Source organism: Lynx canadensis, chromosome D3 (assembly GCF_007474595.2).
Source record: "Lynx canadensis isolate LIC74 chromosome D3, mLynCan4.pri.v2, whole genome shotgun sequence".
NCBI classification, from domain to species: Eukaryota; Metazoa; Chordata; class Mammalia; order Carnivora; family Felidae; genus Lynx; species Lynx canadensis.
In genome coordinates, this window is record NC_044314.2 from 90,758,447 (window position 1) to 90,783,016 (window position 24,570).

The window sequence follows — 24,570 nt, forward strand, 5'->3', positions numbered from 1 at the left end:
CCACCCAGCCGCGCCTCGGCCCGCCCCCCCGGAGCCCCCATTGGTCGCTGCCGCTACCTGGCTTCTCGCGAGACCCGCCCCTTCGCGCCCCCATTGGCCGCCGCTGGCGACTTCCGGTTCCTCCCGGAAGCCCGGCCGGGCAGTGGGTCAGCTTCTGCCGGGAGTGGAGCCCCGGGCCCAGGGCGTTGCCATCTACGGGGTTTTAAAAGCAGAATTGTTCCTGTCACTCCGTGGTCTCCGACCTCCGCCTACGAAAGCGTAGACACACCCCCATATGGCGGCTCCGGGTTCTGCCGGTCTTCCAGGCTGATTTGCAAAGCTGGCGCCTGCCTGCGGGCTCTTTCCTGCCCCGGCACGGGCTTCCCGTGCAGGTGCAGCGCTGACGATTGGGGCCGCCTCTGCACGGTAGGTCGGTGAGCGGCACCCCTAGCCTCTGCTGTCCTTCGGGGGCCGGTTCCACCCCCGTCCCCCAGAGTGGCAAGCACCCTGTGTGCAGACGGTCCCCAGATGGCCCCCAGGAAACATCTCCCCATGAAGAGCCGCTACCCCAGGACAAGTCAGGCGCCGAGTTTCCTTCCTTGTCTGTTGGCTGGCATCCCGTTTTCCCTCAACACTCAGCTCCAGCGTCCATCCTTGCAAGCATTTCTCCACCATCCCATCTGAAGTGCATCCCACCCCATCCCATTGCCTTGTTTTAGTTTCTGCATAGCACCTGTCATGGTTTTTTTCCTGTATTTCTTTGTCCTCCCTGGCTCGTACTGGTCCCCACAAGTATAAGTTCCATGGTGGCAGGATCTCATGTGTCTTATTCTTCACCACGCCCACAGCACCTGCAATAGTGACCACTGGCACATGGTGGAGGGGAAGAGCGTCCTCCAGAAACGGCCCCGGCATGGCTTGAGATATTGGGACCCATGGCTGGATGATGGCCGTTCGTGTGAGACCGTTGCCTCTTCCTTCCTCCCTCTTTGAGGCCAGCCAAGAGAAGGATGGAGCCGTTACCTGGGGAGTGGGCTTTCCGGTAGGTCATCTGGCTGAGAAATGCCTCACACAGTGCTGGTGCTGGCACAGCAGGCAGGAGATAAATACTTACTACCCTTTAAAGAGAGAATCATTGAATGACAGTATAGGACCCTCCCATCCAATCCATTAATGCTAATTGTCCTCAATCATTGTCACATTCCTGGTCCTCCCAGAATAGGTCGCATCCCTTTTCATACGTCTTTAGAGTACTCGCTGCGTGTTGTTTTCACAATACTCTTTTAATTTACGATTACATATTTTGCAAAACGATTTAATGTCAGTCTTCAAGCCAGGGAGGGCTGTGATTTTGTTTGTCCGTTACTGTATTTCTAGAATCTACCACAACCCCCACCACGATAACTATGTATGGAATTGGATGATTGAATGGATGTTTGAAGTTTAAATGGTGCCCAAATAATATTTTATATTCATTGTTTTCTTGGTGTTTTTTGTTTGCCTTTTTGAGACCCCTGTGATTTCTACAGCATGTTAGTATCCAAATTTAACTAAAAGGCAAACCACTTAAGATTCCTCTCCAGGATCACACACGTAGTAGACAGTAGAGCTCAGTCTTATTTATTTTTTTTTTAAGTTTATTCATTTGTTCTGAGAGAGAGAGCACGGGAGGGGCAAGAGGGAGGGAGGGAGAGAATCCCAAGCACTGAGAGTGTGGAGCCAGACACGGGGCTTGAGCCCACGAACCATGAGATCATGACCTGAGCTGAAATCAAGAGTCGGGTGCCCAACCAGCTGAGCCCTCCAGACGCCCCGGTGGAGCTCAGTCTTACATACGAGGCTTTTACCTAATTCCTAGTACAGTGCAGTGCTTCTTCCGTCCTCTGGCTGGTACGTGAGACAGAACCTTCAAGTATTTGTTCAAGAGACTGATACAATCGCCACTCTCGGGCAAAGTGCAGGGTAAACATGGGATAAAAATTAAGCCATTCGACGCGGTTCATGAGATGAGTTCTTGTGAAACTCCGCCCGATACAGATGTGCCATTTTGGATGACAGCAGACTAACCCAACTGGATGATCTCCACTGAGAAGTGTAAAGCTAAGTGAACAAAGTGGGGGCAGGAGTTGGAGTTCAGGATGTACACTGAGGAAGTGTGGCACTTCCTGGTCCTGGGGAGGTCTGGTCTGCACTGCAGTCTGACATCTTGAGGTTGCAAAACAGTCCAACTGGAAGAAGTGTTCCGGTTTGTTTGCAGTGATTTTTCACGCGCAGCCCCGGCCCCATGAGTTGCTTCGGTGAAGAGAACGGCGGAGCGTCCCTGGGCCGGGTCTGGGCCTAAACCTTAGGAGGTTCTGGCAGCTTCTCCGATCACAGCCGCCACACTTCAAGCGCCCAACGGCCTCGTGTGTTTGATGCTTCCGTGGTGAGCAGAATGGTGTGGATTACCCCACCACTGCAGAAAGTTCTGTCGGTCAGTGCCGCCCTATACGGATGTGCAGCGGGCACGACCGGTTACTGCCTGTCCAACACGCCCACCCGCCTGTCCTGCAAACAGAATCCTGGTTCCGCTTGGCTGTCTGTTCTCCATTTGTCCTCCCCCAGCCCGCTCCCCACCAGCTAACCGTGTCGCTCAGGAGAAGCTAACTTCATCTTTGTTTCTGGATCCGACTAGTCAAAACCAATGCTAGTCTGTCATGCCTCTTCTGAAACCCAGACTCTACCCCGTTGAGACGCGACGTTCCCCCACGGCCCAGCAGAGGACAAATGACGTAAATTGGCCCAGTCAGGCTGAAAGAAAGGACTCTTGTACCAGGCCTGCAAGAGAGACACTCTTCCAAGGGGGATATGGATTAGGAAGCCTGAGGCCCTCATTGCTGCTGGCAGCTGTCTCACACTCCCGAGACGAGCCAGCTGGGGATGTGGACAGCACGGTAGAGAATCAGGGAGAAGTTAGGTAGTGAAAGATCACAAATCGTACACTGTTTAGGCCACGTGCTGGGTGTTCTGTTACTTGTAGCCAAGACTCACCCGTCATGATTCTGTTAAAAAGTAAGAACATAAAAGGAGAGGGGGTGCCTGGGTGGCTCAGTCGGTTAAGGGTCCGACTTCGGCTCAGGTTGTGATCTCGCGGTCTGTGAGTTCGAGCCCCGCATCGGGCTCTGTGCTGATGGCTCAGAGCCCGGAGCCTGTTCCAGATTCTGTGTCTCCCTCTCTCTGACCCTCCCCCGTTCATGCTCTGTCTCTCTCTGTCTCAAAAATAAATAAACGTTAAAAAAAAATTAAAAAAAAAAAAAGAACATAAAAGGAGAGGGCAGCCTGATTGTTGTCTCACATTGGGCCAGTTTGTGCTTTGAGCTCCTGCCTGGCCCCTGCAGCCCATGCACTCTGAGCCCCTGTGCTAAGCCCCAGTGATTGTAACACTAAATAATTGATACAAGTTGACGGCTCACCACTGTGTGGAGTAGACTCATAATACATGCCTGTTCCTGGAAGTGACTGTGTGAGTCTCTCCTTTGAACCGAAAATAAATGAGTAAATGACCTGAGTCGCACAGCTGGCGTCTGGGGTATAAGTATGGCGTCTGTCATTTTACAGAGTACAGCTTTGTCACAGCCTCTTCGCCTCAAGGGCCCTGTGGGAAAGCGAGCCTTAACTGCAAGGGCGCTGGGGGTGCGGACTGGGGTGCACCACTGGCTGTCAGACACGGGACCCTTCCCTGCTCCAGCACTGCCCTGTCCCCTGGGAGGAGGTGCGATCTGATGGAGTGAATTCAGAAGCCATCAGAGACTGAGCACATTTCAGGGGCGGCCGAACCTCTGACCTTTTCATAATATTTCTGCGGCTCATTTCATCTCTGCGTGGCTCACCCCTTGCTTCCAGACAGTCGTACCTGTTTACTCACAGTTTCGGCTTCCTCAAAACGCCGGTTCACAGCTAGCCGTCACGGATGTTCTGTGCCGTCCGTCGTCACCAGTCAACCGTAGTCCGCAAGGTGCGACGGCTCGGTGTCAGCGCTTGCGGCCCATGCTTCTGCTTTTCTGCTCCCCGGTTCCATCCTGGGGACCACGGCAGGCCCTGCTGGTCTCTGTGCACCAGACCGTGGTGGGAGGCGTTAGCAACGTTACAGTCAGGCCATCCTGTCAATCTTTGGACTCTCCTCTGGGACAGACTTGTCATGAGTTCTGTTTATTTCAGGGAGTCCCTGTTGTAACGGTTCGGTCTGGCTGCAGAGAATCTAGGCAGAAGCAGAAAAGATAAGCAGTAGAGGCACAGTCAACCCCCGGGGTGGAGTCAGGCCTTCCATTCTTTGGCCCACAACAAAGCCAAACTCACCTGCTTGCGCTGCGTGAATTAATTCAGCTCTCGGAATGACGTGTGTTTTCTTTTTACCGGGGAGGGGAGAGTGCGTGGCCAGGAAGTCGGGTTTGTTGGCTTTGCCTTTTTTTAAGCACTCGTTTTACCTGACCCTTGTGCGTAACGACCTCTGCTTCTTGGGGTTATGTTCTCATGTGCTTTAAAAAACCCCGGGCCATCTGCAACAGCCAGGCATTCACCGGCAGAGAGGGAAGGTAGGAGAGAGGGGGAAAGTGAAAGATCAGGAACTTCCCCTTCCTCCCTTTTGAAGACGTGCCAGGTGTGGGGCCACACCTAACCACCCTGTCATAACCACCACTCTACAACTCCTCACGAGTGTCTTAATCCCTATTGCAGTCATAAAATAGGTAATCGGTACCTCCAAGTGTATTTATTTGGTTTTTAGATTAGGGCTCACAGAAAAGGTCAGTGCAGAGAGGAACACGCGGGGAAGACCATCAAAACACACGCATAAAATAATTCAGCAAATGGTAATAAAGGCATTTCCAACCCATGGAGAAAAGCACGGAGTATTCAATGAATTCTGTCGGAATAACCAACTATTACATGTGGGAAAAACAGTTTTCACACTCCGAACCAGCATCAATTCCAGATGGTTAAAATATTGTCATGGAGAAATAAAAGAAAAAGCATTAATTAAAAATGTTGGCAAACGGAAACTCTTAGGGCAGAGAATGTTTTCCTAAGCCTAACAGTAAAGCCACAGGCCATAACAGAAGACTGTTAAGTATCTGACCACATAAAGACTTAAAACTTCCTTGCGTAAAAGAGGGTAATTGCTGTTGACAGCAAACAAACTTAAAAAGTACTTGAAATGCGTATGCCAAACTTAGCGTCTTCGTTTTACCAGTTCTTGGGAGTCTTATGGGATGTATTGGGTAAACATCCAGTAAATAAAACGCGCAGAGTGAGTGTCCGGGCATTCTGGAGGACAGGCTGCCCCGTGGCCCTGCTTAGCATCTATTCTGAGGACAGCACCTTCTTTCTTGGGTTAACCTGTGCCCCTGTGGTGCAGGCAGGACTGGCCTCCCCTGGGCGGGGTGTGGTCATGTGACCTAAGCCTGTCCACTCTGTTGAGCTACGTGATTGGCTCAAAGATGGGATAGTGACCCAAATTGGTCTAATCCGGGCTAAGCCGTGAAAGACATTTCTGGGTCTAGGTTCTGCCCATCGCTTAAAGTAGGTTTTTTCCTGGACATTCAATTGTGACCCCATAATTTCTCTTTCTGATTAAGCAAGTGTGGCTTGTCCCTTGCAATGGAAAAGTTCCAGCTAATAATACAAGCAATAGGCGCACACGCATGCACACAATTTACACCCACGTGCACACACATCACACGCACACACATATTACACATGCATGCGTGCACCTTACACATGCACATATGCATTACACAGGCTTACACAAGCATTGCACACGCACACATTACACACGCATACACATTACACACATGCACACACATTTTTTTTAAAAATGCCCTTCAAAGGGGAAAAAAAAGTTAACACTAATAATTTAAAAACGCAGAAAGACGGGACACGTCACTTGAACTGAAAGGCAGTTTGGGGGAAGTGAAGTGTGTGTGCCCATAAATGGCCAATGGGGAGATACGTTTGGTGCAATGTTTCTAGAGGGCAGTGGGTGTTCATTTCAAAACCACATTCGCCGACACTCCGTGCGTAGTGCCATTTCCAGGAATTTAGAATGCACAGAGACTTAGCTATAAAACGTTCGTCGCAATGTTGCCTAGATTAGCAGGATTGGGAGCAGCAAAGATGTACAGGAGGAAGGCATTGATTGTAGCGCATGGGGACTCTGGGATGCTGTGTCCTTCCTCAAAGGATACAGGGTTCTGAGGTGGAAACCATTTAGGACACACTGTATTTGTTTTCTCTTGTTACTAAACAAATCACCACAACTGTAGCGACGTCAGCACCACCAGCCCACGCTTGTGCAAGTCAGGAGCCTGGGCGTGGCTGACTGGTTCTCAGCTCAGGGTCTCGCACAGCAGAAGTGAGGTCTCATCTGGAGCTCTTTCTGGTTCCTGTGGCCGTGGCAGGATCTAGTGCGTTGAGACGGGCGGTAAAGGTGCCAGTTTCCTGCCAGCTGTCAGGTGGGGACGTGGGGGTGGCCTCTGCCCCAAGGGCCTGCCTCTGCTCTGTGCTCATGGCCGCCGTGGGCCCCAAGGGCAGCAGCAGAGAATCTCCCCGACCTCGCGTCCCTCTCACACCAGAGCCTTGTTGACATCAGGAAATGCCCAGCACCTTTAAAGGGACAGTTACTGGATGAGACTCGCCCCGCATAATCTCCCCATTTTAAGGGCGACTGATTGGGAACTTAACCTACAAATTCTCCTCACCCCACCACCTGGTTGGGCGTTTGATTGAATAACTGGAAGGTGACACGCATCAGGAGGCTGGAAATCTTGGGGCCATGTTAGCACTGTGCCTACCGCGATTATTAAGTAAAAGTGAAAAAGAGCAAATAACAACAGAACAACAACAAAAACCCAACCCGTGTAAAGCATTTTTACTTTTTGTAACGCAATGACAAGCACAAACCAAAGCAATGAAAGTCAACAAAATACCGTGTCCGTATAGCGAGTCAAAGGGACCGCGGCATCCGTTCTGTCTGCTACTCTGGGAGACATCCCACCTTCTCGAGTCTCCGTTCCTTCATCTGTAAAGGGCTGAGAACAGTAGTGCCTACTGTCCAGGGTGGGGGGAGGCCTGGTGGGGGAGAAAACTGCCCAGTGCCTGCGACCCTGGCGGCCGCAGGGGGGTGGGGGGGTGCGACTGTTTTCGTGATTAGATTCACAGACTCTGGAGAAACCTGAGACCCAAGTGCTCATAGTGTTTACCTCAGGGCGGTGGGATTCGGTGTGATTTTTAAGTTCTGTTTTGTGTATCTGTATGTGCTAAACATATGTGGGCGTTTAATACAAATAAATGAAAAAATTTAAAGAATAAATACGGCTCTCAGCATACAACAGGTTGTTACTAGCAGCAGGTGAAATATCTTCCCTTTCATCAGCCTCTGACGTGCACAGAATTGGACCTTTGTCTCTTGTGTTACGAGACCCATGGGGCCATAGAGCAGCAACGGTGCGTTCACGCAGACCATCTCGCGTGGCAGCGATGAGAATCTTGGGGATGAGCTTCCTTGTGCTGCAGAGTTAAGAACCCACCACGCCCCACCTTCAGAACAGCAGTGGGAAGAAAGGGCTGCTTGCTTTTTGCTGAAAGCTCGAAGGGAAGATCATCTGGTTCTGGTTGACTCCCCATTCCCCCCCCCCCCCCCCCGTTCGCCAAGCAACACTAGAAGAAAGCAGTTACTTTAGACCTGCGGCTTTCTTTTGCATTTGATCATGTCAAGTGCTGTCCGGAAAGCCAGAAAAAGGAAACCTAACCAGGGCACTTAAACCACAGTTGTACTTGTGTCTTCTGTTTTTAGGAAGATCCCCGCCCCCCACCCCACACGCCACATTTGTAGTTCTCACTACTGTGGTGGGGGGACAAAGACGGTGCAGAGACTGGAACCTGATAGAAAAAGAGGAGCGTACCTCGTTTGTTAATGTCATGAAGCAAAAAGAGAGAGAGAGAGAAAGATGTCAAGGGTTGATTTTTATCATGAGCCATTTCTACAGTCAGTATCTCGCCCTGAAAATGCGATCACTTTTACACGGGGCAAATAACATAGTTTCATTTTTCCTGGTGCCGTGAACTGGAGAAATAGTCTAAGCAAACACTATGATGAAAGAAAAAACAGATTTTGCTTTACATATATTTTAAGACCCTTGTGTTAGAAGCATCTGGAGAAGCATAAGAGATGCTTACGACCTTTTCTGTTCTAGTCGTGCCCCCCCCCCCCACTAATTATTTCTATGTCATCCCGTGATGTCACATTTGCCTTTGAACCCTTTTCACTGCCTTCTTGGGAGAATCACAAAAGACTTCACCAAAATGAACTAATTAGCTATGATACTGTTTACGGTCCTTCTTTTGTCTCCTAAATGGGCACACGGAAGCAATGAATGAACAAAGAAATGGGCCCCCAAAGATCTGTCAGAATCTCCTACCCTACAGAACAGGTGTATGCCAGAGAAACCCAACGACAGTGAATTTCAGCCCAGCAAATCCTATAGCAGCACTGACTTCCATTAGGAAATCAGGAGGGGCGCCCGGCTGGCTCAGTCGGTGAAGCGTCCGACTTCGGCTCAGGTCACGATCTCGCGGTCCATGGGTTCGAGCCCCGTGTCGGGCTCTGTGCTGACCGCTCAGAGCCTGGAGCCTGCTCGCTCTCTGCCCCTCCCCCGCTCATGCTCTGTCTCTGTCTCAAAAATAAATAAACATTAAAAAAATTTTTTTTAAATCAGGAATGCATCATCGTGGGAACAAAATTTCACAGCAGTGCAAATTCAATGATTTCACTTCATTCAACAAACATCTACCCGGTGCCTACCCTACCGATGACATCTTCCCAAGCAAGGGGGAGGTTGGAGCCGTGACTAAGCTCAGACTCAGGGGTAGGAGGATTGGGAAGGGTCCCAGCACGGCGGTCAGGGCGTTCACACAAGCCATCATCTTTGATATGGGCCTGTTAGTGGGTGGAGTGCTTTGCCTTGGAAAAGATCTGTCCACATACAAGCCCCTGGAACCTGTTATTGCTAAGTGACTGCCATTTGATTCAGGGTGATGATGTGCCCAGCAGTCACGCTACGTTTCCCAGCTGCCCTGGATAGAAGATGTGGCCAGGTACACAGGAAGATAAAGGCCTCAGGGCTGGGTGACACTCCAGGAGGAGCTCTTAAAAGTAAAAGTGTCATTTTGCTGTGCCCTTTTGCCCCTGCTCCCTGCTGCCTGGAATGTGAATGTGATGGGTGGGGCTTCAGCACTCAAGCTTCACCTTGTGGCCCTGCTGGGAACAGAGGCCAAACACTGGGATGCTGGAGTTAGAAAGAAACCTGAGTCCCTAGTGACTGTGGAGCCAAGAAATAAGCTTCAGATTCTTCTTAAAACAGGAATTGAAATGGAGATCATGAAGGAATTGAAGTGAGTCATCAGCCACCATGGTGAACTGAAGAGCCCAGCCCCGTGTGTTAAATTAAACAAAGGCCACTAGACCCACGGGGCTCTGATGCCTTGGTGCTGATGTGAATAAGCCCGGAGGGAGCCTGTAAAGGCCTCAAGGTTAAGGTTACCGAATCGAAATGTAAGAACAACCAATCGGAGACAGCCAACTAGGCTTCAGGCTGTAGCCAATTAACCATCTGGCTTTGCGTCAGCATTTTCTGTGTACAGGTCTCTCCCGGAGCTCCTGTCCCGCCCCAACCTCTTCCAGTTTAGTACTTCTCCACTGGAATCAACTTGTGCTCAAATGAACTTAGAAAAGCTCGATATAGCCCAGTTTATCTTTAACACATCTAAAGGGGTCGGTTGCCTCTTAGATCTGGTCAGTTGTGGAAATGATGGCTTCCTATCTGATTTCTCAAGCATCATCATAGATCCCTGGTGCTGATACCCATCGGGCAGACGCTGGCCACCCGGGTGCGGAGGATGGCAGTCCTTCCGTGGCCGCCTCTGGCTCCTGAGGGAGGGAATCTACAGTCACCCCTGCTGCTGGCCCCTGTGGAAAGAGACCCAGCGCCTCATACATCCCATGGGAGCAACCGGCAACTACCCCTGGTCCCAGGGGGCTGGGGGGGGGGGGGGGGTGACCGACCCTGGTCCCTGTGGGAGGGGACCCCAGATCCCCTCTGCTGCTGGTCCCCAAGGGAGCAGACCCACAGCCTGGCCCCCTTGGGAGCAGACCCACAGCCACACCTGGTCCCTGTAAGAGCGGACCCACGGTTTCCCCTGGACCCCTGAGAGTCCAGCCGTGGTCTCTTCTGGTTCCCCGGGGAGGGGCCCCGAGGAACCCGGGGTGCCGGTCCCGCGGGAGCGGTGTCGCGCTCCCTCCCTCCCGCCCCCCCCCCAACCCCGCGCGCGCGCCTGGGACCCCAGCGCCGAACCGGCGAGCGCGGGCGAGGCCTCGGGAGCGGCGGGCGGGACCGACCGAGCGAGCGCCACCGCCCGCCGCCGCCGGGGTCCGGGTCCGCGTCCCCGGCCCCGCCCCCGCCCTGGGCCTGGTCGGCGGCGGCGGGCGGTCGATGGCCGGGCGGCGGCGGCATGCGGCTCCTGTTCCTGGCCGTGGTGCGGCGGCACACGGGCAACGCCGTCACGGCCGAGCGCGTCCGGTAGGTGCCGGCGCGGGGCGCTCCTGGGCCCCCGGCCCCCCCAGACCGCGCGCACAAACGGACGGGCTCGGCGCGCGCGGGGCCTGTGCGCGCGCGGGGCCTGGACCGCGGCTCCCGGCTCCCGGGCCCGCCGCACGCGCCGCCCCCACGGGCCGCTGGGGGAGGGGGGTCCGGGTGGGGGGGGGGGTCCCCACGCGGGTCCCGGCGCGCCTGGCTTCCGCGTCCCCGGAGCGCCCAGGTCTGGGGACTGCGCGGCGCCTACACTGCGGAGGGCAGAAGACAGCGAGGAAGCGCAGGGCCGCACGCGGTGACACGCGCAGCGTTATCTGATGGGGCAGGGACCGCTCTGTGCACGGGAGCCCTTTGGGCGGGACGCTCCGGGAGACCTCGCGGCCGGAGAGGCGTTGGCGCGGAATCCTGGGTGCAGGAGGGTCCGCCGAAGCCCGGGCTTCGGGAGGGTTTGCAGCCCAGGGCGCGGCACACGTGCGGGCCTGCCCTCCTCGTTGGGTGGGCGCCGGGGGAGGGGGGGGCAGGGGGCAGCGGGGGCGTCATTGCTCGGGGCCCTGCCGCCCGCGGGGGCCTCCCGGCGCCCCACCCCCACCCCACCCCACCCCCGCGCTGTCTGGGCGCGTCTTCCTCTTCCAGGGTGCTTACCTGCTCCACACTCACTTCTGCAATTATCTTGTCCTTTGTTTCCCCGGGGACTTGTTCTCTCCTCCTCACTGGCCTGTGAGCCTCCGGGGGGGGGGGGGGGGGCGGGAGCAGATTGCTGCCTGGGCTTAATGGAAACTTCTTCTTTTTTTGAACCCGCTTGCTTCATGAAATTTCTTAATTTACTTCCCCTCTGCGGGTCAGCTTCCCCATCATTAAAATGAGCCATCGGGGCAAAGCCCGCCCTTTAACGTCCCTTTCCACTGAAACATGTTACAGGTCTTCTAAAGATGGAGAGCAGCAGGATCCTCTCTCACGAGGGGTAGAGGGTACATCAGTTTTCTGAGCTTGGCGATTAGGATTTCGCGGTGAGGATGGGCATCATTCGGGTTTATCTGCCGTCGGATGGCAGTGACCCTGCTTCACTCATGGGCACCCACAGTGAGGAGGGCAGGGTGGCCTCTGCTCTCGTGGAGCACCGTGCCAGCAAGCGAGAGACTCTACGGGAGTGAAGAGAAGTAAAGGAGGCAGCTCCAGATGGTGATTAGTGCCGTGGGCTTAGGGGAGGCTCTCTGAGATGGTGACATTTAAGCGGAGACCTCTGTGACCGAGCGGGCAGTCCCTGAGATCTGGGAGGACAGCTGGGGAGGCGGGTAATAGCACGAGCACGGGTCCCGAGGCCAGCTTGACATGCCTGAGAGACAGAAAGAAGGCCAGGCTCTCTGGAAGACACGAGTCAGGGGGCGAGTGCCGGGAAAGGGTGTCAGAGAGAGAGGCCAGGTCCCACAGGGAGCCAGAGAAAGCATGTCTTTCTGTACCGTTTGGCTCTGGATGTGAACTGTCCATGTGAACCTCAGGATTCCAAAGGCCCCCGGGCGCTCCCAGCCAGGGGGCCGTTAGCAGAAGGAGGCAGGCATGTCCAGTGAGACCGCTGGCCTTTAGCTGGGGCGCGGGGCCCCTGAGTGACTCTGCTCTCTTCCCAGCTGTGCTTCATGAAGCATGACAACAATTGTTCTTTGTGCTTTGGTCTGTTCAGGGCCAGCTTTGTCTGCCCTTCGCCCCGGAGGGATTGCAGAAAAAGAAAAATCAGAGGTTGTCAAAGGCGTCTTGTGTCGTGTAAAAACGGAGGTTCCTGGAGGAGAATGCCAGGTGTCCTGGAAGGGGAGGGGACGGAGGTCCCTACGATGACAGAGGTTCTTGTGGAGCCAGAGCCAAAGACCCCTCTGACCCTCAGGTGACCCTGGACAGTGGGGGAGGGAGACCCCCAAATGCGTAAGACTGGGGTTCCCTTCAGTCTAGCAGAGGAGGGTGTCCGAGTTAGATAAGATTGGAGCTTTACAGAGGAAAACGGGGCCCCTTCTGGTGCATCTGTTTGTAGTTGTAAGTTAACCCCCTGTCCGTAAGTAGGGACGCTGAATTGTCATGAGTACATCCATAGGCAGGTAAGGTGAGGTGTCCCGAGAGCAGGGAGGTGGGTGATCCATCCCAGGCTAGGGGAAACACACAGACCGGTGGAAAACACAAACTCTGGGGCAGGGCTTCCTGCCTTCACTTTCGGGCTCCCTAGCACGTGCGACGTAGGTCTGGTCACCTGAGCTTTGCTGCTCAGAGTTCTTATCCACAAAGAGGGGCTACTGATATGACCTGCCTCATAGGTTCCTTAGGAGGTTTAAATGCGAGTTCGTACATTTTCAGCATTTACAACAGGGCCTGGTGCTCAGTATGCATTTAATAAATGTGAGCGATTCATGATACCATGGGCCCTAACTGGCCAGGGGGGGAAGGCTGGACGTACAGGGAGGACGGTGTCCTAGGCAAAGGGGCAGCGGGCAGGACCATGGGGGAGAGTGCATCCCTTTCAGATCCGAGTTGTGCGGCCTTAGCAATGCCCGATATGCTAGATGGGTGATTCTTAGTGGGATCAGGGGCCAGAAGGATGTGCAGAGGAGGAAGGAGCAGTTTTGTCCCCCGGGGGACGTTGGGCATTGTCTGGAGACATTTTTGGTTGTTACACCGGGTGTGAGAGACCACTGGCATCCAGTGGGTAGGGCCAGGGTGCTGCTGAACAGCCTACGATGCCCGGGGTGGTCCCCACAGTGGAGAATGATCCAGCCCCAAATGTCAGTAGTGCTGAGAGAAAACCCACTCTGGCTGAGGTGGGCGGATAAGGCTGGAGAGGTAGGTGGGGCCCCGTCACACCGGACCTACGGTTTTGGGCCACCAACAGAATTAAGCCACCAAAAGCTATCTGACTTCTGTGTTGTAGAAGGTCCTTTGGACTGCATTCTGGAGGGTGGATGAGGATGGGCAGAGGAGGTTAAGTGTGGGTTTGCCACATTTCAGGAGTAAAATAAACAGGGCTTGGCTGTGGAATGTGGAGCGTGTCAACGACAAAGCTAGAATAATCGAGTGAGAGGTCTGGTGCCCTTTATCCAGGGGAAAACGAGGCACGGAGCAGGGCCGCCCCGTCTCACAAGCAGCGGAGAACTTCCCGAGGGGTCGGGGACAAGAGCGGGTTTCGTGGAGCCTTAGAACCGCAGGGCGGAGACAGGCCTGGCCGGCTGGGAGGTCGGGGCTCCTGGGTCCCGTGAGCCAGCTGAACCCAGTCGGAGGGGCCCGACTGGTGTGTGCTAGGTCTCCTCGAAAGTGATGCATTTCCTGGCTACTGAGGTTCAGGTCTGGGACGTGGGCCAGGCCAACGGGAGGTCTCCATTTTATGGGTCCCGACAGATGAAGAGTTTTCGAAGGTGCAAGCTTGGAAGACGCTGTTTGGGGGGAATAGTTTGTCTGGGGATCAGTCACTAGACAGGGACACTCTTACTGTCTGTGTGGCCCTTCAGGTACCCCTCCGTGTGCTGTGCATGTGAGCTCACCTTGTGTTCTTTAAAGAAAAAAATTTTTAACATTTATTTATTTATTGAGAGAGCACGAGCAGGGGAGGGGCAGAGAGAGAGGGAGACACAGAACCCGAAGCAGGCTCCAGGCTCCGTGCTGTCAGCCCAGAGCCTGACGCGGGGCTCGAACCCACGGACCGTGAGATCGTGACCTGAGCCAAAGTCGGACGCTTCACCGACTGAGCCACCCAGGCACCCCAAAAAATTTCATTTATTTTTAGAGACAGAACAAGTGGGAAAGAAGGAGGCGGGAGAGAGAGAGAGAGAGAGAGAGAGAGAGAGAGTCTCAAGCAGGCTTCACGCTCAGTGCAGAGCCCATTGGGGCTTGATCCCACGATGCTGGGATCATGAACTGAGCTGAAAACAAGAGTCAGATGCTTAACCAGCACAGCCACCGAGGCGCCCCAGTTCATTCTGTGTTCTAACTCCGGGGCCGGCTGTTAATTAGCATTTTAAATACCCTAATCTGGAGTTGTTTCCTAAGCACTGCAAATGTTAGATTTGTTCATTAGCGTAAAGCATCTCAGAAATAATTACCAGTGTCGAGGTTCTGTGGTTTACTGGAGGGGTTCTGGGGGCCCCTGTGTGAACACGTAGTCAGGGAGTCAGCCCCTGGCCCCACTGTGGCACAGATTCAACCGCAAGGTTGGCTGGTCTGGCTGTCCGAGCGGTGGGCAGAGGGGACCTGTGGTTTCCCCACCCACCTCTAATCCCCTGAAGCTGTAAACATTTCCCAGAAGAACCTGACAACAATCTTGACAAGCCTCTAAATCAGGCGGATGGGTTCAGATCAGCCCTTAACAAAAAAGGTCACAATTAGGAGGTGCTCTGGTAAGTTAAACACAGGGTCAGAAACCTAGGGAACAAAGTTCATTTCACTGGTGATGGAGAAATAAATTGCATGAGTAATGGATGTAAGATATATATATATATATATATATATATATATATATATATATATATTTTTTTTTTTTTTTTTTTTTTTTTTTTTTTTTCCACACAGTTGTTTTTGTGAAATGGGGGATCCATAGTCTCAAAAGTGGGAGGCTGGTCCTCAGAACCCTTGAAATAATCTTCTCGATCAAGGCCGGACAAAGTTATGGCCCAGGGCCAAGCGAGGCAGGGCCTGTCCTATGAGTACAATCTGGAGGACGTGGCAGCTCCCAGGGGTGGTGCTGGCCGCTGCTTGCCAATGGCGGTGGCTGTCCGAGCGGCTGGACCGCGACCAGCTGCCCACAAGCCCCAAGGTGTGTACTGTCCAGTCATTTCCAGGAAAGGACTTCTGACCCTGCTGTGAACCAAGCTCTTGTCGGGGCACTGGGGGCCGTGCCTGGAGCTTTGACTGCAGGGCTCCCAAGGGCACAGGGAAGGGCAAGGCTGAGGCTGTTCCAGCCCGAGAAGGGCGTTCTGAGGCTCAGTGACGCCCACGGACGATCGTGCCGGCGTCCCAATGAGCACGAGTGTCACCCACGGGGCGCTGGACTTTGCACGGAGGCTGTCGCTGGCTTGTCCTCTTTCTCCTTCCCGAACAGGGTGTGCAAGACTGGGCACCGCTGTACATAACAGAGGCGAACAGAAGCCTGTATGGAGATGCGCTGGCAGGAAGGGAGTGTCCCCAGGGTGGCGTGGACCCAATCCGGGCTGCTCCCCGCTGCGGTAGTCCTGGGTTCCACGGTGGCCGCCCAGCGTTTGGGAGGAAGGAAAAGTGAGAACGGAGCGCTCACAGGACCACAGGCCGCTGTGGAGGCCACCGGGGTGGGGGTGGGGGGGACGAGGGAGAGCGGGGGCCTGAGAGCGATGGGAAGGGCTGGGAGAGGACAGGGCTGGTTCCGCGGACCTGTGTGTATGGCAGAGTGGGGCCAGGCACTGCAGGGGGTACACACTGCGAGCACATCCTGTGTGCCGTCCCGCCAGGGGCTGCGAGACCACAGAAACACCCCTGGCCCGGGGCGGGACACACATGTCCCAGCCAGGCCGCGAGAGGCAGACACCCAGGCTGGGACCCAGGCGGCCCTGGCTTCCGGGGCGGAAAGCGCAGGGGAGCCAAGGGAGAGGCACGCTCCGGTGAGGATGGCTCCGGTGAGGATGGCGGGGAGCTGCGCCCTGCGCTGGGAAGGATCCCTGAAATGACGAGCAAGGGGGCTGGGAGCTGGCGCCCGGGGCCACGGCCCTCCCACCCCATCTCACCCTGCAGCCCTGGCCAAGCCTAAGCGGGTGGCTGGAGCCTTGCTGGATACACCGAGTGTGATACAAAAGGCCAGGGGAGAGGAGAGGCCAAGGTATTGACAAGAAAATCGCTGAAATGACGGGAAAAGGAATCTTTGCCGGGAGTGGGAGGCGAGGGGCTGTGAGGTCAGAGGTCTTTGTGGTTTTCGTGATTGAGGAGCCTGGGGGAAAGATAAGATTGCGGTCAGAGACTGGATGGCTTCACACAGGGCCTGATGTGGCAAGCAGGTGAACGTGAGCGGTAAAGGCTCTATGCTCCTTGTCCGTAGCGGCATCAGAGTTTTCAGCTTTAAGTAAGTGAAAGCCAGCGCAAACTGCCTGGAGAAGGCAGGGGACTGAGCGGCTCATCCTGTCAAGGGTCTGGAGGTGGGGCAGGCTTCAGGCTGGGTTTTGCAGCTCAGACGGTAAGGACAGGAGTCCACTCTTGCCTTGGCCCACTTCCCATTCCTGCCGGATTTTCCTTGCTGGTCCCTCCACTTCCGGCCCAGCAAGAAGGAGAGTCTGAGTCTCCGCAAGTCCCCCCCCAGGTCCCGGGGCTACATGTCCAGGGCGGGGGCTTGGCCACCAGTATGGGTGTGAAAGCTTCACTGGTTTTTATCAAGGAAAGTGGAAAGCAGACCCCCAGGAACTTTTGAACACATTGGAGGAGCAAGAAATACCTTTGGGAACATTAAAAATCAGAAAATTCGGGGGCACCCGGGTGGCCCAGTCGGTTAAGCGGCCGACTTCCGCTCAGGTCACGATCTCGCGGTTCGTGAGTTCGAGCCCCACGTCGGGCTCCGTGCTGACGGCTCGGAGCCTGGAGCCTGCTTGGGATGCTGTGTCTCCCTCTCTCACTCTGCCCCTCCCCTGCTCACACTCTGTCTCTCTTTCTCTCTAAAAAAATGCAAAATCAGAAAGTTCTCCATAGATACTGAAACACCTTTTTTCTCCTGGTAAATTGGCAGAACGGGCAGTACTGGGACACCTGCCTACCTGGTCCCTGAACCGTGCGAATGAGTGCGTCATTTTACATATTCCAGTGGCCACATTAAACAAAGCAAAAAGAAATGCATAAAATTAATTGTAATGTATTCTTTTGAACTCAGCGTGTGAAAAGATCATGTCAACATTTCATCACCCCAGAAATTTTTAATGAGCTGTGTACGCATTTTACACTTAGCTCATCTCTATTCAGGTGCTTAACACACCTCTTCAGGCACTTAGCACATCACTTTGGGCATTTAGCACATGTCTATTCAGGCACTTAACACATCTCTGATGGGGTTTTGGAGCCTTTGGGGGGGGGGTTCAGAGCCAAAGGCCAAGAAAGAACTCTTGACATCTTGGTGCGAAAATATGATTTTATTAAAGCTCAGGGACAGGTCCCGTGGACAGAAAGAGCTGCCTTTGTAAGTGTGACTGTTTATATACTGTGGAGTGGGGGGGAGGTGAAGTCAAGAGGAAGTTTCTTAAAGGGATTTCCATCTGCTGAAGACCCACAGATCACTGGAGGCCTGGCTGTTGTCAAGCTAAGGCTGTTTTCCCTCTAGCAAAGCATTAGCCTGAAGACAGTAGGGAGTTCCCAGACATGAGGCTATTGATAAGATTGCCCTTTTCTTGTAATTTACTAAGATATTTGTAAACTGATGGAGACTCTGGTCCTGTGATCTCTGTCAGTTTAACCATTTGTTTTCTGTCCTTTCCTGTGTTCTTGGGCAGCCAGCAGTGCCTGAGGAATGTCACACACATCCCACTTGTGTGGGCGGGGAGGGGGGGTGCGGGGGAGGGGAAGGTGTTGTTAGCTCCTGCTTGGCCCTCAACTTGCCTTAGGCTCCCTCATCATCCCTATTCAGGCACTTAGTGCATCTGTTTGGGCACTTAGCACATCCCTATTCAGACACTTAGCACATCTCTGTTCGGACACTTAGCACATCTCTATTCAGGCACTTAGCATATCTCCATTCAGGCACTTAGCACATCTCTATTCAGACACTTAGCATATCTCCATTCAGGCACTTAGCACATCTCTGTTCAGGCACTTAGCATATCTCCATTCAGGCACTTAGCACATCTCTATTCAGGCTAGCTCATCACATCTCGTGGTTTTCCACCCCATTTATTTATTTACTTACTTACTTACCTCACGAGTCCAATCTCAGCAGGCCCTTCCTGACCTGGTCATTTTGCCTGTTTTCTCATGGGACTTTGCACCCTTTTAAAAACGACTGGCTCCACAACAGTAACCTTTTGACTACCAGATTCCCATTAGAATCCCAGTCAAAAAGGAGATAACTCTACAGTTTACAAAACACACTGACAGCATATTATTCCAAGTAATACCCTGTCCTGCAAATGTATTATCAGCTCTCGTAATCCACCGAAGTTTCCCTGGGGCAATGTCTCCTCTGGTTTGCCATCCCAGACTAGGGCCTGAGCCCTTGTGCAAGGCCTTTGCACATCTCCACGAGCGCCCTCATCCCAAGACCAGCACGATGTCTTTGACACATCACAAATTCTTGAAATGCTGTGCAGAGAGCGCCGTTCTGCCCCAAGCCGGCCAACTTTCCCCCGCAAGAAACAGCACATCCCCGTGTCTCCCCGAGCTGCCACTGAGGCGGCCGGCCGGCCAGGTGGTGCTGTGTCCTGTGAGAAGCACTGGGCCTGGCCAGGTGCCCCCAGTCCTTATTTGCATAAGTTCAACACACAAATGATCACGCTTCTCTACCCACTGAGTTAAAGAGGATGGCTTTCAGGCAGGTCGAAGCAGGTAGGATCCCCTCGAATCTGGAGTCAGGTGTGTGCATAGTTCCGTCTCTTCCTAGAACTGCCGAGTAAATGCTTAAAACCTCTTAATTTGTTGGCGATGCTTTCTTTCTCCAAAAAGCCTTCAGTCAAGTTCAGGTTCAAGTTTAGTTGAACCAAATGATCACTTACAGAAGGAATCGGGACAGAGCAATTTATTTTTTTTTTAATTTCTTTTTTTCAATGTTTATTTATTTTTGGGACAGAGAGAGACAGAGCATGAACGGGGGAGGGGCAGAGAGAGAGGGAGACACAGAATCGGAAACAGGCTCCAGGCTCCGAGCCATCAGCCCAGAGCCTGACGCGGGGCTCGAACTCACGGACCGCGAGATCGTGACCTGGCTGAAGTCGGACGCTTAACCGACTGCGCCACCCAGGCGCCCGGGACAGAGCAATTTAAAGGCATCAAAAGCCACCCAGAAACAAGGGCAAACCCTTAGTCATAGAGAATTAGGGAGATTATATATATACGTAGGAATATTTATAAGATCATGAAGTTGGCGTTAAAATGCCATTTAAAAATATGTTTAATAGATCAAGAACAACCCATTATCTGTACCTAACCACCTCCATTCCATATGTCCTATCGTATCAATTCCACATAAGCCAGCAGTGGATCCTCCAAGTGGAATTCAAACTGTTTCTTTTCCACTCATCAACACATTTGTTTTTGGTTTCTTCTTTCTTAGAGCTTTAAGGAAATGGAATGACGGTTATTCGCCCATGCTCAGAAGCACACTGAATTCTTATTTTTGTGCAGTACCCATTTTTAGGCTGATGTGAGCTGATTCTGCTCGTAGGTCGCCCTCAGCCCTGTCAGAGGAGTCGAGGTGGGGTGAGGGGAGGAGGGGCGGTGCTACTGGCCGACAATGATTGATCAGCGTTAAGGGCGGAAACGATAAGATCAAGGTACTCATTGCACTTCAACAGCTTATGCAAACTTACATGTCAGGATCTCAGTTTGTCTTTATTTGCTCAGTGACAGCTGCAACATTGTGCATTTGATCACAGCACAAGAAGAGAACACAGAGAGAGCCATTATCATGCCCAGAGTAGTGCAGGTGAATGCTTCTCGCCCTACTCCCCAGAGTGGGCGGGAGCAAGAAGGATGAACCTGCTGTTTGTGCAGAATTCCTTAGTTTGCATGTGGCTCCCACATTGCAAACAGCTTGGCCATTTGATGACCACTTTGCTTAAAGATTCTACTTCCCTCGTTCTTTTATTCTTTTCCTTACACTGTTGCTCCTAAACGCAAGCCAACTAATTCACCCGGTGTTTAGCTGAAGAAATAACAAGCCATTTTATTGTTGCAGTAAAAACAAACAGAAAAAAGGCTTTCTTGGACTTGAACTTTGTACTACAGTGACTTCTGGATGATTTAAGATGCTCGAGTGTAATTTTAAGTGTGTTTGATCGTCACCTACGGGCTGGCTTTGTAATCAAAGCTGACGTGCAACGTGACTCCCTTATCTGCAGCTCAGAAGGATCATGACAGAGAGAGAGAAAGAGAGAGAGAGGCTCAGCGTGATGGAGAGACAGATGTGTAATGCGATCAGGGGCTGTCGGATGTCACTGAGAAGAGCTGGCATCAGGAAATGGCCTGTCGTGGCCATGGGGACGCAGAATGCATGCCGCGTCGGGTGCCCTGCAGGTGGAAGGCAGGTCTGGAGCTCAGGTGGGGGGTGGGGGTGCGGCTGGCACGTACCGGCAGGGCATACAGGCTGTTGAGGGCGCTGTGTGCTAGGCCAAGGCATTTGGACTTCATCCCGGAGACCCATTCAGCCGTTATTTCATTCAGGTGGCGAGACAGATGCGGGCCCCCTTCTCACAGCTGAGCTGGTGACCCTGAGCCCTTTGAGGGTTTCAGTCAAGGGAGACCTGGGTCGGTTCATTCTAAGTACTCATGCACACGTGCCTGCAACAATGGTAAAACACAGTAGCTACCCGTGGTAAAAGTATCCGGTGTCTCCTCTGGAGACACAATCCTCCCGATTTGTCACTCACCCTACAGATATTCTGGGCACACACACTACATATATACAAAGTATTCTTCCCCTGGCTCTTTTCATTAACCACGGATCCCTTATCCCATATATCCGGGCAGTTGATTCCAAAGTAGAGCTGACTTTGGAACAACATGGGGTTTGCACTGTACCGGTCCACTTACATCCAGAGTTGGTTTTTTTTTTTTCCCCCCAAATACAGTACAGGACTGTAACTGTATTTCCTCTTCTTTATGATTTTCTGAATAACATCTTCTTTTCCCTAGTTTATTGTAAGAATACGGTATATCCTACGCGTAACATACAAGTTCTGGGTTAATCGACGTGTGTGTGTGTTGTTAGTAAGACTTCCAGCCAGCAACAGGCTGTCAGGGAAGTTTTGGAGGAGTCAACGTTATACATGGATTATCAACTGTGTGGAGCGGGAGTGACACCCCAAAGTCCCATGTTGCTCAAGGGTTCCACTGTGCTTTGCAGAGGTCTACCGCATGAGGGCAGGGGAGCTTTAATGGCAGGAGAGCTTGTCTTGTACGTGCCATCATGTAAACCAGTCCCCTCTGCCACACACTGAGGTCACTTCCAGGCTTTTCGGTAGGTGAAACACAGCCGAGGAGCCTCTTCATGGATGCATGTGTTTGCACTCACATCCAAGTGTGTTTTTGGAATTAATTCCTGGAAGTGGAGGTGTTGGGTCACCGAGTGTGTGCATTTTAAATGTGCTAGCTGTTGCTTCGTTGCCCACCAAAGAGGCTGTACCAGTTCACCTGCTCAGAAATGATGCAGAGGGGTGTTTATTTCACAAAGCCTTAGGCAGACTTTTGATCTTTATAGATATTCTTTGTTAAAAAGACGACTAAAGTTGGCCACCATTTCCTGTATCTAAGAACCCCAGGTGAATTTCTGTTTCTATGCACTGCGATTTAGGTCCATGCCTATTTTGGTATCGAGTCGTTACCTGTTTTTTTCTTCTTATTGATCTATGAGAGCTCTTTATTTATGAAGCAGATTCGCTTCTTTCCTTTTATAAGTGTTATAAGTAGTTTTTTTTTCCAGTTTTCTGTTTGTCTTTTGATTTTGCTCATGCTGTTGTCATTCAGAAAGTTTTTTTTAAATCAGATTTATATTCTAGATTTATGTTACAAGGAACTGAACTAGGATGAGAAGAAAGACACGTGTGAAAGGTATTTTTGAGGTAGAATGGAAAGGCCATGAAATGTCTTTTGAAGTCTCTATTAAGAACTGAATTTTAGGGGCTCCTGGGTGGTTCAGTCAGTTGGGCATCTGACTCTTGGTTTGGCTCAGGTCATGATCTCTCGGTTCATGAGTCTGAGCCTCACGTCAGACTCTGTGCTGACAGTGCAGAGCCTGCTTGGGATTGTCTCTCTCTCTCTCTCTCTCTCTGCCCACCTCCTGCTTGTGCTCTCTCCCTCTCTCTGTCTCAAAATAAATAAATAAATAAACTTAAAAAAAATAGCTGAATTTTAGATGCCTAAAAGCAAACTTTGGGTATCATCCATAATTAAGGGACAGGAGAAAAAAGTGGAATCAAGGACATAAAACACAGAGCTTTCTGGCACAGCAAATGCCACTGAAAAATGCGCGTCTTTTGTCTCAGGGCTGCGGAGACTTCCTGAATTAGCCCTTCAACCCGCTGGCCTTGGTCCTGACCACAGTCCCAGGGACCGGACCCTGGTGGGTGAATGGTTGTCGTCAGTGGCTATGAGCCTTGTCCTGTATTTTGGGAGGATTGCCCCTTACAGGACAATTCAGAAAATACGTTTTCTTAACTTTTTGACTTAAATAACCTTTGGAGTCAAGATCTCAGTCGTAGCGGCCGCCTGGGGTATATTTACCTTTTACCTCCTTTTTTTTCCTCCCTCTGTTTGTATTTGTCGATAAAGGGACCACCTGGAGGCTGCAGGCCACGTGTGTATTCTGAAAGACGCCTCCGACTTGGAAAGCTCGTCCGAAATCGCCAAGCTCATCGAGGCCGAGAGCCTGGAGGCAGCACTGGCCCTTCATCTGTACAGAGGAGGCAGACTTCTGCAAGGTAACGGTCTTTCTCGTCAACGTTGACACACCAAAAGCCATGAGAACCAGACGCACGCACAACCCCAGACTAAACAGCTGAAACGGTTTATCCTGTTTATCCGGTTCGACACTGGGAGGGACACAATCGTCTTTCTGCTCTGGCCTTCTTTGTGAGTAAGCTTCTAAAATGACATAACCGTGCCAGTTGGGGACCGATGGGTGTTGAAGGTCTTCTGCTGCGCTGAAAGTATAACTTTCAGAAGTGAAACATACGCGTCTTTTGCAAACACAGAACGGGCACGCATGAAAAACTGCATCCAACACTAAGATCCTAAAGCCCGCTTAAATACCACTCCATTCGAGGAACTGGGTGTTAAATAGGTGATGTAACGCAGAACATCAGAATTGGTTTGCTATTCATGTCCAGTGGGCAGCGAACAAAGCTTTGGGGCTATCTTTTCTACGGGTGCGTTAGGCAGGGCTCTCCGGAGAGACAAGACCCAGGGGACGTGGAGAGACACATTTAAGAGGAGATTTATCATGGCGAGTGGCTTGTGTGAGTGCGGAGGCCCCGGGGTCTCATGGTCTGCCGTCGGCCGGCTGGAAACACCAGAACAGCCAGTGCTGCATTTCAGTCTGAGTCTGGAGGTCTGAGAATCGGAGGGGCGGCTGGCGTAAGTGGCTGGTTGAGCCTGAAAGCCCGAGAACCGGGCACTGGGATGTCCGGGCACAGGGGAAGGAAGAGGGCCGTCCCAGCTCAACAGAGAGAGTGAATTTGCTCTTCCTCCGCCTTCTTGTTCTATCTGGGCTTCCGGCAGATTGGGTAGGACCCGCTTGCATCAGACTGGAATGCTGATTGATCCCACCCAGAAACTCCCTCACAGACACACCCAGAAATAAAGCTTACCAGCTGTCCGGACGCCGACAGGGCACAAACCTTCACCGCTGCACAGAAATGATGTACTTCTCTCTCTGTGGCCCAAAGCCGCATAGTATTTAGTGTAGCTTTACAGAGTACGAGCTCTTAAGTGGTAAATAGTGAAGGTGAACAACAGTACCCTCTCTGAGAAATTAACCGATCATTCCACGCGGGACCTTCAGACGCTGCTTCCCAGGGTCATTGAAAGCACGTGCACACAGTCCCTCTTTTGGGTGTAGCTACAGTTTGGGATATTTCTTGTTAACACTCACGAGGCCAGCTTGACTCCGCGAGAGCACAGAGACCGCCACGTGAAGGCAGAACAGATCATTTCGTCGCAGCCACACAACGCGCGCCTTTTTCCAAACGTGAATTAACTGACATGGCACCGGTGACACATTTCGGGAGCTTGTGTGTCACTTGAGGGCCCCAATTATCCACGGGAGTGCAGCTGTAGTCGGAAAAACGCGCCA

At 52.4% G+C, this 24,570-nt stretch overlaps 1 protein-coding gene and 2 long non-coding RNA genes across 13 annotated transcripts in view; 1 reads left to right on the forward strand and 2 right to left on the reverse strand.

Moving 5' to 3' along the window:
- The first annotated feature begins 142 nt into the window (after positions 1-142).
- Positions 143-24,570, forward strand: part of GLT1D1 (glycosyltransferase 1 domain containing 1) — a 91,799-nt gene continuing 67,371 nt past the window's right edge. For 2 of the 9 annotated variants that reach the window (XR_003963951.1, XM_030292434.1), the window contains exons 1-2: positions 10,466-10,589; positions 23,049-23,197. Coding sequence is in view for 8 of the 9 variants with exons in the window: in XM_030292434.1 (XP_030148294.1) it covers positions 10,522-10,589; positions 23,049-23,197 (217 nt within the window). In the remaining variant the exon portion in view is untranslated. Of the gene's footprint in view, positions 406-447; positions 1,022-10,465; positions 10,590-23,048; positions 23,198-24,570 lie in introns of those variants that run through there. The other 7 variants (XM_030292436.1, XM_030292437.1, XM_030292432.2 and 4 more) reach the window with 6 other exon arrangements.
- Positions 1,704-5,781, reverse strand: LOC115498787. Of its 2 annotated transcripts, none has more exons than XR_003963952.1 (3): positions 4,315-5,781; positions 3,432-4,216; positions 1,704-3,020 (listed from the first exon to the last, which is right to left on the reverse strand). It is a non-coding gene; the product is annotated as an uncharacterized LOC115498787 (long non-coding RNA). The 2 variants fall into 2 exon arrangements; XR_003963953.1 differs by having other exon boundaries at positions 3,432-3,613; positions 3,872-5,780.
- On the reverse strand, positions 5,843-11,385 carry LOC115498788. Of its 2 annotated transcripts, none has more exons than XR_003963955.1 (2): positions 11,244-11,385; positions 5,843-6,618 (listed from the first exon to the last, which is right to left on the reverse strand). It is a non-coding gene; the product is annotated as an uncharacterized LOC115498788 (long non-coding RNA). The 2 variants fall into 2 exon arrangements; XR_003963954.1 differs by lacking the exon at positions 5,843-6,618 and adding an exon at positions 9,746-9,940.